Here is a 13,919-nt window from a genome sequence, read left to right as displayed (position 1 = left end):
GCCTCTTAGCATTTTCAAAAGGTCATTCCGCATCAGTTTGACAGTGGTCCAGACAAATTAATTCAAGCATCTTACCAAGTCAAATACAATACAAAAAAGATGAAAAAGTAGGTATTGCATGCATCTCTCTTTTTTTTTAAGTGATAAAAGTTTGGGACACTTTAAACATTATGTTTATGTTTCTATTTTACTTTTCTCAATTTCATTAGACGATATTATTATCTTTTGTAAAGTTGATTTATGAATTTAGTATTTAGTATTGATATTTCAGGGTGCCTTTCTTCTCTTGATTATCTCCAGTTTGTTCTGTGTATAGCTTGTTTGTGTGCTGTGTCCGCCATGAGACCGTGAGTTTCTTGCGAGCAGGGACTATCTTTTACCTTTTTTTTTTTTTAATATCCGCAGCACTCAGCATTAGGCTCTTAATATATTTGCTCGCTGACTGACTAGAATCAGTCCTAGAGTTAGACTGGAGTCAGGGTTTTTCACCTTCTGCCTGAATAGACTTTGTTTTTGTTTTCCTTAAATAATCTCTTCAGTTCAAGAACAACAACAATAAGTTAATTACAAATTTTTGCTTAAAGATGATACAGTTTTTTTAGCTGGCATTTATATTGTGATGAATTATGTGCAAGCCCTTATCTTAAAAGGAAAATCTAGTCTTATTTCCTTGACTTTCTAAGCAAGACTATTTAAATTTGTACCAGAAACATGAATACAGACCTTGAGGGGACAGATTTATTAAATCTTAATTTTCAGTCTTTATTAAAAAGGGAATTTCTTCTCTACACATTTATGCTTTGTAAAGCAATTGTGTGATTCTGAATGTAGAGAAATAAAAGAAAGTAATTAATTAAGTTAACATATATGAAAACGCTTTGTTTTTACTTTTTTGCTGAGGCGATTGGGATTAAGTGACTTGCCCAGAGTCACACAGTTAGTATGAAAACCCTTTGACAAAATATCTGTAGAATATTAGGGTCTTAGAATAAGAAGAAATCTGAGAGACTGCTTACTCCATCCTGTATTCCCTCTGGAATATCCTTCATATAGATACAGGCATCCAGCTTGCCCCAGATTCTCTCCAGTGATAGGAGGTAAACCACCTTTTAAGGTAGCCCATTCCATTTTGATAAGGTTTAATTATTAGGAAGTTTTCCCTGATACCGAGCCAGAATCTGCCTACCTAAAACTTCTGCCTCTTGGTCCTAGTTCTGTCCTTCCGAGAACAACGAACAAACAAATAAATAGATAATCACTCTTCAGATACTTGAAAACAGACGTCATGTGCCACAGTGACTTCTCTTGAGATGATGCCTTCACCTTTCTGGTCACCCCTCCTGTGGACGCTATTCCAGGGTATCAAATCTCTCTTAAAATGTGCTCCTTGCTTGTGGAGTGACCAGTGAAGGGCACAGCTAAACTGTTACCTACCTTGTTTTGGACATTTTTTTTTCTATTAACCTGGCCAAAGTTTACATAAAAGGTTTGGGAGTTACAGAACCTTTGAATTGGAAGGAACCTCAAAGGTCTTCTAGGCTAACCCATCCCTGAACAAGAATCTCCTCTTTAAAATACCCAGCAAGTCGTTGTCCATCCTTTGTTGAAAGATGGCCAGCGAAGGGAAACCTCCCACCTGCTGAAGATGTCCATTTACTCTTGGACAGCTCTTGTCGCTGGGGAAGTGTTTCTTCTCTTTGCAGCTTGCACCCATTGCTCCCAGTTCTACTTTTGGTACTGAAGGAGAGCTAGTATAATTTATATTACACTTGACAGCTTTCAAACACTTGAAGACAATTATCACGCTTTCCCTGTGTTTTCTCTTCAGGCTAATTATCTCCAAAGTTGCCAGTGATCTCTCTCTTAATTGTAGAATCCCGTGGTCTTTTCTCAGTCCTCATTCTCCTTGACCTCCCTTCAGCCTTTGACATTGTAGATTGCTCTCCCCTCTTTAGAATTTCAAGACATAACTCCCTTCTGGTTCTCCTCCTACCTATCTGCTTTGTTGGATCCTCCTTCAAATCATGCCCTTTGTCTGTAGGTGTCCTGTCCCTTCCTCTCTCTTTATACTCTTTAACCTGGTCATTTCAACAGCTCAGCTCCTGTGGGTTTGGTTACCATCTCAAGTTTACCTTTCCTGTTCTAATCTCTCTGCTGACCTCCAGGCTTGCATCTCCAGCTACCTTTCAGACATCTCACACTGGATATCCAGTAGGCATCTTAAACTCGATATGTCCAAAACAGAAGTTACTATCTTTCTCCCTAACTCTTCTCCCCCAGCCTCCTACCTTCCTATTGTTGTATAGGGTATCATTATCCTCCCAGTCCCTCAGATTCTCAGCCTAGAAGTCATCCTGGTTGCCTCACTGTCTTTCACCCTCCCCCCCACCTCAGTCCAACCTGTTGCCAAGGCCTGTTGAGGTTATCTTCGTAGCATTTCTTGAATATGCACCCTTCTTTTCTCTGACACTGCCCCCGGGCCCTCATCGTCTCACACCTGGGTTATTGCAATAACTGCTGGTGGATCTACCTGTCTCATGCCTCTCTCTTCTTCTAAACATCTTTCTCTCAGCCATCGAAATGATTTTCTTAAAGCTCTGGTCTGAAAATATTACCCCCACCCCCACCCCACCCCCCACCTACAATAAACTGTAGTAGCTCCCTGTCACCTCCAAGATCAAATACAAAATACTCTGGTGTTCAAATCCTAGTCACATCCTAATCCCCTCCTACTTTTCTAGTCTTCTTACACATTACTTCTCACCTGTTTGTAAGTATTTGTTTGCTTGTTTGCACCCCTGTATCTTCAGTGCTTTGCACATAGTAGGCACTTAATAAGAATTTATTTTAATTGATAGATTGATCGTGTGCTGTGTGCTAAGGGATGGGAATACAAAGACAAACAAACAAACAGAAAACTGTTTCCTGGTGGGAAAGGAGGAGATGGCTGCTCTGGGCCCCCTCCTTCAGTGGAGGTTCTGGGAACACCTCCAATCAGACACAGGAGCCCCAGGACAGAGAATATTTCTGAGTTGTGATTCCAGGGCTGAAGAGATCTAGGATGAAGAGGTTTCTGGGGCATGATGGAGAAATCCACTGGCATGCTGCTCGGTGGGAAATAGGGGCCAAGCTCAAATCCCCGAGAGCAGTAAAGCCCTCCAACACTGAGTTTTTGATAACTGTTCTTTGAGTTTAGCCATCGAACCTGTTTTGAAACCATCTGATTATATTATTGTCTTTTGTAAATATTTCTATCTTCTATATGAGAGCAGTCTGACAAAACCTTTCAAAAAGCTGTCAAAAACTTTGTTAAAATCTAGGTAAATTGTATCTACAGCATTCTCTTCATCTACTAGTTTAGAAATCCTGTTTAAAAAAAAAAAAGGAAGTTGTGCAGCTTTCTTTTTCCTTCAGTTTTTCCACCATACAACTTTTCTACTCTCCAGCCCCTTAACAAGGGGCAAGTCTCCCCTGCTTTTCCTCCGATCCTTCTTTTGTTCTTATTGAAACCTGTCTTCTGTATCTTTTGGGAATGTTTCACTGTTCCCAGCAACCTGAAAAAATCCCTTCAGCCTCTTCTCCGGGAGGTAGATCAGCTTATAATTGCCACACAGCTAATAACCAGCAAGTAGCATCTGCCGTAGTCTCTGAGCCAATCCCGTAGTCATTACTGTGTTGGTGCTTTTGTCTCCACTGAATTTTTTCCTCTCCTTCCTTTACCTGAAATTATACTAGTAGGAATGTAGTTCTGTTGCATAATAGGTATTGATTGATTTATAGAATTTGCTGATAACTAACTGCTAAGGAGTAATTTTATTCTATATTTTGAGTAAGTAATATCTATGGGGTATAATCCTTTTAATGCTAGTATCGGAAAACAGGACCAACATTTGATATTATAGACTATTATGTGAAATTTTTGCTATGTAGGTAAGTTTGAATTTTCATATTTACATAATAATGAGTCTTACTATGATGGTCAGTTCTAAGTTATATGCTTTTAGGTATTATCCTTCATGATTTTCATTCCCTAAATATTGAGAATATATTATATGCATAGTACCACCAGGTGCTATACAGAGACCATAATATTTTTTAGGACCTTACCATCTAATTGAGAGAAGGTTCACATGTTTCTCATAGACCGTGATATGTCCTAATGTAGTTAAGTTCCCAAAAGTGGTCAAGACAAAGTGTTAAAGGAGCTTGAAAGAGAGAAAACATTATCTGTAGTCTGTTCTCCTCCACAGTTAGGCTGTCACGTCTTCAAGGCAGACTTCTTTCTGCTGTACTTTGACATGATTATTTTTTACCCTTTATGTAGCTTTTTGGCCTTGTCTTATACTCCATTTTGTATTTTTCATAATACTTCTCTAATTAATCAAGATCACTTTTAATTCTAAGTTTGTCTGTCAAGATTATGCTAATGTTATCCAGCTTAGGGTCATCTGCTGATGTGAGTGAGACTCTGCAATTAGTAGAAGGCTACAAGGAATTGTTTAGTTGAATTAAAGCTCATAATTTAAGTTTTGCAGTTGCACCCCAGAATTTTATGGACATTTAAGAACTCAGCTTATTTTATAAATTGTGATGAGACGTACAAGATTTAATGTCCCTCTCCTTTCTGTACTTCTGTGATTTTTAAAATGATGCTTTTATAACCAGTGAACCTCGTCAAAGTTTATGCTTTTCTGTAGTTTTTTAAAATTTGGGTTATTTTGATCACTTTAAGAAAACTTACATCAGAACTTTTATTTTTCTCTTAGGTTAGAAAAGGAATACACAACAATAAAAACTAAAGAAATGGAGGAGCAAGTTGAAATTAAAGTAAGCATGAGGAAGCAGCCCGGTCAGACTTGTAAGGACGAGCTCCGTGGAGCTGCTGATGCGGCAGGGGGAGGTTGGCTTCTCTTGGTATTGTCACTGATTTTCAATGAACGGAATAATGACGGTTCCTTTTTTCCTGTTTTATTTGCCAGTCATTTAGGTACTGGGGAAAATATGATTTCATCCCTGTGGCTTGTAGCTAGACACACTAGGCTGAGCACAAATGGACCCTTTAAGGTGGATAAAGGGCAGCCACTTACTTTTGCTCTTTTTTGGAGTACGTGATGAGAACTGGCTTTCTTGGGAAGACATACGTGTCAGCATGTGCAGGGCTCAGTTGTGATTAGAAGCGTAATGGAAATCATGCAGATCAATTGCTTTCAGTGGTTGGGGCTGATTTAAGGACAAAAGGAGCCTGAGCTGACTCAGCCTGCTTGTCCCCAAACCCACGATACACAGTCATTCTCAGGCTTCACCCTTCCCTTAGCCCCCACCACTCCTCTTCTGAAGGGAGCAGAACAGATAGTTTTCCCTTATTCAATTAATGTTTTAAAAAATACAGAGCTTTAAAATTAAAAAAAAAAATTTACCCCTTCATGATTTACCTCAGAACTTTCTTATTGAATAAATAAGTAGTAACAATAAAACATGGTAGGTAACTTAAATTTTAAGTCCATATGCATATATGTATATATAATCAATATTTGTCTCTGCATAAGAATGTCATCTAAAAGATAATATTTATAGTAAGCCTATATTAAGAAAACCATTGCTCTTTTATCAAGTTAAAAAAATTATGCCCTGCTAAAATAAGAGAAGCTTTTATATTCTGTCTGTGTACTGTCTCACACCAGTAATATGCTCACTATATATGTACATATATATACATGCATGTATACATATGTACACACACACACACATATATATGTGTATATATATGTATGTATATATGTATGTATGTATTCTACCTCATTGAGTCTCACACTATTAATTTCTTCTTAAGATATGCCTCTGATGCATTTTCAGTTCAGTTAGTGCAGTCATTGTCTGGATCCCAGCCTTTCAGAGCAGCACCCTCTGCGCCAGTCAGTACGTTATGACACACTCTCTAACCTTCCTGGGTCAGATGCTAGCACACTATTTCATATTTTTCATTTTTGTAAGCTCTGGTTGATCAGAAAGGTGAGGATCTGTTCTCAAAGGCACAATAGCGTCAGTGACAAAAGCAGCTTGGTTCTTTGAATGAGAATTACTAGGTGTGATTGAAATGCCTCCTTCCACCCTGGAACAGTCAGTCTAACCAGACCTCAGTGGTTTGTGGTGCTCCGATGGATTTCACTGGTCATTGTTCCATAAGGTGATGATCTCACTCAAGTGAATGTAGCAGTGGCAGAAGATGTAGGGCAGCGTATGTATTCTCCTCTAACATCACAGGAATCCTTTGGTTTTGAACCTATAAGGTGGATGGGGAGCACCCTCTTTTTTTGCTGTCAATATGTGACAGCATATCACAGCAAATGACAGCAGCCATCAAGTTAAAATGTAGCCTTGTCTGTGTGGAAACCCAAGGTGTAAGTTGCCATGGCTAGATTGTCCTTGTATGGGCATTAATTCTCCTCTTATACAGCTCATAGTCTAGCTTTGTCGTCATCATCAGGGCATGGGTTATCAGCCCCAGAGTTTAAGTTAAAAACTCTGGGGCTGAGGGGATGACCTGCCTGAGCCCTGCCTCACTGCTAATGCTCAGAGAAAAGTCGTCCTTGGAACAGATAGAAAAATCTTTACCACCCCAGTGGAGAGAGGGAGTCTTGGTGTTATATTAATGGCCTCATTGTGCAAGCTGGCCAGCATCAGTGCCAGCTAGAACATACGGTGCCCAGACCATTGCACACATTCTCTTTGTGTATTTGACATCATCTGAGATGGACTGCAGCAGAAAATGATGTGCCAGCAGCTTTCATTGGCATGAGTACATTCTTATCACCTTTATTAGAGAGTTTCTTCATGACATAGTCATATGTATGTGAAACGTGAAAAATCATTGTTAGACTATATCCCCCTGGATCAATCTTTTTCTTTATCTAGTACCTAGTTCCCTCTGGTCCAAGATATGTGTTATTGTAGTGCCTCAGACGGACCCACACTATAGATAAATGGATTCCAGAATGGACTTCCTACATCAGCTGGAGGGTTGTAGTTTGGCATCAGCAGATGTAAAACTGTGAAAAAAGTGTCACGAGGGCCAAATATTTCTGTAAAATAATAATAACAATAATAATATCTAGCATTGATATAGCACCTTAACATTTGCAAAGCACGGTACATGTTATCTCATTTGATCCTCATGACAACCCTCTGAGGGAGGTGCTGTTTTTATCACCATTTTGCAGATGGGGAAACTGAGACCGAGGTTAAGGGACTTGGTCAGGGTTACACAGCTAGTAAGTATCTGAGGTGGTATTTAAACTCACGTCTTCCTACATCCAAGCCCAGTACTCCATCTATTCAGCCACCAAGCTGTAAGATGTGGGGATGTGACCCAGTGATGAGGCCTCATTAGTTATTTCTCAGAAAGTACCAGGGTGATTAGTCCCTATACAGTCTCTGTAGTCAGTCTGCTTGCTCTGTAGGTTTTCATGTTTTAGGCTTAAAATTCTCTCAAGTATCATTACATTTAAAGTTCTCTTGTGCTTTCTTAATAAAATATGATATTCTTATCTGAAAGTTTGGTCCATTTCTACAGTTCTTAAAATTCACAATCCATTTTCTTTGAAAATTGGATAACCATGGATTGCTAAGATTATTGGGTGAGTCCTCTGCTGTTTAAAGATACTGTCATTGGCTTCTTTGTGGTGATTCTAACTCAGTTTAAAATGTCTGAGGATTATTCAAATGAATAGAAATGCCACTAGTTTTGTTAGGTTCTCTTCCTGAGAAACCTCTCTTGTTCCAGATTCCTTGCTGTTGCGGTTCGTCTCAGTTCTCTGTTGGCCTGGGTCATTACAGAGCAGTGTGCTTCTATTGCTTTTTGCCCTCTCAGTGGGCTTTAGTGATCCGGTGGGTGCTGATCCTCCATGATCGTCTGGGGCTTCTGTTGAAGGGGCATGGACGAGAATGGAGCTTGCTCTGTTAGCAAAAGTGGTAGCATGTGAAAATTCTTTATTAGGGAAAGCCCCTCAGTAGGTGCCATGTTGTGGTAATTACCAACTTTGTTGTTAGTTTTAGGTTTGGGTGTGGCTCATTCCCTTGCTGATGCTTCTGTTTGATAACGCAGAATGTTGCTGTGCCAGTGGGTTTCTGACATGCTTCCTTGAATCTCCTTGCCTCTTATAAAACTTAGGGAGAGGATCACATACCTGACACTTAAAATCCATAGCCAACTATAGAGTTTTCCAGATTAGTCTCCTTGTCTGATGCCATTAGTCAGAAACCAATTTTGGATTAATATTTAATATAGATTATTAAAACTGTCACTCTAATATTAATCCTATTGCTTATACTCATACTTAACTAAACCTATCTATGTTGGGTTGTCATGTCAGTCATGTCCAACTCTCCATGACTTTATTTTAGCTTTTCTTGGCCAAGATACTAGAGTGGTTTGCCATTTCCTTCTCTACCTCATTTTACAGATGAGGAACTGAAGCAAACAAGGTTAAGTGACATGCCCAGGGTTACATAGCTGGTTGAGTGTCTGAATTTGAATTCAGGTCCTCCTGACCCTAGGGCCAGTGCTGTATCCACTGCACCACTTAGCTGCCTATCTATGTACTTAACCCTAAATCATTCCTTTTTACTAACCCTATTACTAAAACATAAAATCTCTAAACTGTCCCTTATACTGACCTTTGCCCTCACCCTAAAAAAGACATACTGTCCCCATCACTGGCCCTATTCTAACTCTGAATCTATCCCTAATTCTTTAGCCCTACCTCTGTGCCTCAAAAGAACCCTATTACTTAACCTTATCCCTGTACTAGACTTTAAATATATGTATGTAATAAAAGCAAGCGCATACACACATGAATATAATAAATAACAGAATGAATATGTAGATAACATTCAGAGGAGACAAAAGTAAAATCTAGAACTAGGTACAGCTTAATGAAGATAAGGGGAGGAATTATCAGCATTGAATGAAAGGATCAAAGAAGGAAATAATAATAATAAAAAAAACCAAACAATTACCACTTGGACCAGACACTAAATTTAGAGAGGGAAGAGGAGAGTGCCCAAAACTGAAGTAAAATCAATTAAAAATGAGATGCATGGTTAAAAAAAAAAGCAATTGAATTATTAATTGAAGCACATTCTAAATAAAATCAACAAAGACAATAAAGTTAAAAATAGATTGTATAAAAAATTTCCCTTCACTTTTAAGTTCAGAGGAAAAGCATCTTTATCAGGAGTAATGGTTAGTAGCAAGGAATGTCTCACTGGACTAAAACAGTGAACAGGGAGACAGGAAATGTTGGGTCTGAGAAGCCAGATACAGGGGCAGGTTGTCATTCTACACTGATGCTGGGAAACCTGTGAAAAGAAGCAAAGTAAATGAAATTAGAACATAATAAAAGTATTCTAGAAAGTCTGTAGCGGGACACTACAGGGCCAAAGTTATTCTTGATCTTAGCCTCACTATGCCAAGAAGCAAATTCAGTTTTTGCAAAGCAAAACTTTCTGGTATTAAAAAGAAAAAGGCAGAATAACAACACAGAAACCAGAAACCCAACAGTTACTAAGACACCATTTAAGAGTTATAATCATTGTCATACCTCTGAAGCTGTAAGCTCATTTTGACAGAAATAACCCAATATATTCATGGATTAGTTTTTCTCTTTTAATTTAGACTTTAACTATAACTTTTAGGTGCCACAAAAAAGAATAACACTGCATATTGATGCTTGTCAAAGTATGAGAACATACAAAATGTCACCTCAGTGAGTGGGGAGAGTGTGTGGTTTGAGACTGAACATTTGGAAGCATAAATCACAAATAAAAGGCTGGAGAGAGACACTCTCCAGCATCTTATGCCTTGTGTTGTTAGACTGTTCCCTTCCCTCAAGTGGCTCAAATCAGTAAGACGGATGAATTATACAAACACAAAAGCCAGCTTTCAAAAAGAATGTTACTAGGACATGCATTCGTTTATGATTTTATGGGTTTTTTGAGCCTTTTACTCTTTGGAATTTTGGAATGGGAAAAGAAATAATAATTCCTATACCTCACAAATCACACCAATCACTAGCTCCAGATAGTGTATACAGACAGAATGGGAAGGGATGGGGAAATGTGATTGAGGAAAGTAATATGGAAAAAAATAAAGAGGAGAGTGGATTATCCACCTGGGTGAACAAAAACATGGTAATTTCAGAAGTAATTAGCATTTGGTTATTCTTTTCCCTTTTATTATCCTTTCTCTAATAGTCCCTGTTCTTTGTTACTCCTTGTTTTTACCCAGTAGATGGTGTGAGTATTAAATAGCAGCACTCGTTTTGAAAAATTTTGATTTAGCTGATAGCTGTTAACACGGGGCAGTGATGGGAAGTGATCTGGAAGTTGTTCCCAAGTTTTTCCTTTCAAAGGAATCGGTACCCAATTCAAGTGAAGGCCTTGCACTTTTTCACCAAGAAGTTCTGGTATCCAGCCTGCTCTGAGCTATTTGGTCAAGAAGTAACTTCTGTAAGGCTGGACCTAGAGTCAGGAAGGACCCAAGTTCAAATCCTACACTTGTTAGCTGTGTGACTCTGAGCAAATAACTGAACCTCCCTGAGTCTCAGTTTCCTCTCTGTGTAATGGGAATAACGGTAGTACTCACTTTGCTGGGTTGTTGTGAGGATCAAATCAGAGAATATTTATAGAGTACTCAGTGTAGTGCTTGGCACATAGTAAGTGCCATATAAATTATTGATATTATTATTATTATCCTCCCACTGGTGAGCTCCTCCTAGGGCCTCTATGTTGGTTTGGGCCCAGGCCAACCAACTTTCATTCTTCCTCCCCTTCCCCTCCTCCTTCTCACCCCCCAGTGTCTCTGGAGATTTATTTTTTTTCAAGAGAAAGAAGAATTTTAATCTCATTTTTTGTTTTTGGTGTAGCTTGCCATGTTTGTGAATGATAACCTGTATTTTGAATGTCCTGTTTAAAAAATAAAAGAATGTAGTACTGCCTGCCTCACTCCCATTTGACTATTTCTAAACCAATTTTCAGTTAAGAATTAACACATGATTGTAATAAGAGTAGTGTTGAATATATTTTTATGAAGTAATAATTCAGTAGTCATTGAATAAAAGCGTGAAGCAGATACTACAAATTAGATGGCTTCTGACCTCCTTATGTACCCTATGGAGCCTGGGCCTTGTTAGGTGCCCCACAGCTGTGCTGAGGATTTCCAGGCCTTGCCATCTGCCCCACAGCTTAACTTTTATGTATTGTCATCCCCAGTTAGATTGTGTGTTGCCCGAGAGCAGGAACTGTCTGTCTTTCTCTGCTTTCATCCCTAGCATCTGGCTTATGATAAGCATGTAAAGGTTTTTTTCGTTCAGAAGTGAGATGACCCATTTATTATGTTTGAGATGAAGGTGGAAATGAGAAGACCTAGCCACAGATTGGCTATATGAAGTGAGTGAGAGGAGTGAAATAAGGCCCTTAGGAACTGGGTGGGTGAGGGTACCTTTGGCAGCCAAGTGGGAAGTTTGGAAAAGGGGGCAGTTTGAGGGGAAAAAAAATGAGTTTTGTTTTAATTGTCATGCGTTTTAGATGCCTTTGGACATGGGAAATCCAGTTTGAGATGTCCAGTGGACAATTGGAGATAGGAAACTAGAGTCCAGGAGGGAGGTTACAGCTAGATAAATAGATCTGGGAATCATCTACTTGGAGAAGATAATTGAACCTATGGGAACTGATGAGATAATCAAGTGAGATAGTATAAAGAGAAAAGAAGAGGGGCAGCTAGGTGGCGTAGTGGATAGAGCACTGGTCCTGAAGTGAGGAGGATCTGAGTTCGAATGCGGCTTCAGACCAAAGACTTGGCATGTACTAGCTGTGTGACCCTGGGCAAGTCACTTAACCCCAGTTGCCTAAAGCACACACACACACACACACACACACACACACACACACACACACACAAAGAGAGAAAAGAAGGGATACTAGAACAGAGGTGTGGGGAAAACCCATGCTTAATGAACATGATTGGCTGAGAAGGATCAGTCAGATAGGGAGGGGGAGAACTGGGAGAGAGCCATGTCATGAAAACTAAAAAATGAGGGAAGAAAGTATGAAGTTGAAGAGGGTGATGGACAGTGTAAGAGGCTGCAGAGAGGTTAAGTAGGATATATTTGGTCGATGAGAGGTCCTTTGAGAAAGCAGCTTCAGTTCCTTTCTCAAAAAGTGTAGCCAAGAAAGAGCAGAGAGCTGTGGGATGACAGAAGTAAGAGATAGCAGGGTGGTGGCCTTGTGATTAGAAAGAAGGAAATTCATACAAGAGATGTTAGAAAGATAGAAACAAGATTTTACAACAGATTGGACATGGAGGCTAATTATGAATGAGGAGCAGAGGGGGTCATCAAGGCTGTGAGCTTGGGTGGCTGTGGGAGGATTGTGGTGTTCTGTTTTAGACATGCTGAGTTGGAGATATCTGTGGGGCAACTAGTTTGAAATGACCAAAAGGCAGTTGGTGATACAGGACTGTAGCTCAGGAGATATACTAGGGGTGGATCTATGGCTCTGGGAATCCTCTGCATAGACAAGAATCTGTCTGTATAGGGATGGAACTCATGGGAGCTGATATGACCAAGTGAAGTAGTAGAGAAGAAGAAGAGAAGAGAGACCAGGACATCTGTGAATGTTTTACAGGTATATATGTTACTAAAGCATTATATAGTATCCCCAAATGCAGCAAGCGTAAGTATTTAAAATTTTTTACAACCAAATTAAAACTTTGTCTTCTCTGGCCCTGACCAAATCAGGAATGTTAAAAAGGGAAGATGTGACAGTTAGTAGATTGAATGCCCCACACAACTCCGAAGTCTCTCTCATTCTCAGTGTAGCTTATAGCCAGTAAACAGAAATAAAGACACATGGCCAGGAGAGTATGGAAAACTGACTTCATTATAAAATTTTCTTCATGAACCAGGCAAACCAATCAAAGAATAATAAGATCGAATCATGTTATTACAATAAATATATTCATCCATTTTAGGAAGTTAGCTTACATTTATAATTTATAATGACTGCCAAAGTTAAATTTTTAAAAGTATAATATTTGTTCACAGTGTATGTAGAGTAATGTCAGTGTTGGATCATATGCATCAGTTTCATGCTGTTGAAATATGGAATATTCTGAAGCAGAAATGCTTCACCCCCTCCCCCCCCCCGGCCTCCTACAGCTGTGCTGGGTGGCCACTCTTTCTGTGTATAATTTCTTACCTCCATCTGCTGAACTCCGTTTTCTTCAAGGGCCAGCTCAGGTGGTTCACTTCTTCAGTGAAGCATTCCCTGAGGCTCCCAGATGAAAATACTTTCTCCCTCCTCGCACTTTCTAGGAGCACTTAGGAAAGGTCTTTCCTTTGCTTCTGTCACATTCTACCTTGAATGGAAGTATGACGTTTTAAATGCAAGACTGAAGTTGGACCACTCAGGACCACTTGAGTTTGAATCCTGTCTCAGACAGTAACTGGCTACAACCATGGGCAGACCATTTAACCTCTTGAAACTTATTTTTTCATTTGTAAATTGGGGGTGAAGCGTGTAGTTCACAAGGTTGTTGTGAGGATCAAATAGTATATTATATGCAAAATGCTTTGCAAACCTTTAAGCACTATGTAATTATGAGATTGTTATTATATTGTCGCATATAATAATATTTATATTACACTTACTTGCATACATATTATTTCCGCCAAGTAAGGTTCTGAGGTCAAAGACCTCTTTTATTTTGTACCTCAATCCTGAGTATAGTGCCTTGCCTCCACAGAATAAGTACTTAAATAATTTTCATTTGATTTCTACCAAATTGAATAAAATTAGCACTATTTTTAGCACTATTTTTATTAAAATTAATTCCTGCTGCACAAGAAACAAATCCTATTGCA

General features: G+C 39.1%; 1 protein-coding gene across 1 annotated transcript in view; it reads left to right on the top strand.

Annotated features, from left to right (window-relative positions):
- Nucleotides 1-13,919, top strand: part of EVI5 (ecotropic viral integration site 5) — a 229,952-nt gene that overhangs the window by 119,567 nt on the left and 96,466 nt on the right. The window contains 2 exon segments of the mRNA XM_020975429.2: nucleotides 10-107; nucleotides 4,767-4,827. Coding sequence (XP_020831088.1) covers nucleotides 10-107; nucleotides 4,767-4,827 — 159 coding nt within the window.

Source organism: Phascolarctos cinereus, unplaced genomic scaffold (assembly GCF_003287225.1).
Source record: "Phascolarctos cinereus isolate Bilbo 61053 unplaced genomic scaffold, phaCin_HiC Scaffold_5;HRSCAF=322, whole genome shotgun sequence".
NCBI lineage: Eukaryota > Metazoa > Chordata > Mammalia > Diprotodontia > Phascolarctidae > Phascolarctos > Phascolarctos cinereus.
The sequence above is the reverse complement of the archived record's forward strand: the minus strand, read 5'-3'. Positions and strand labels throughout refer to the sequence as shown.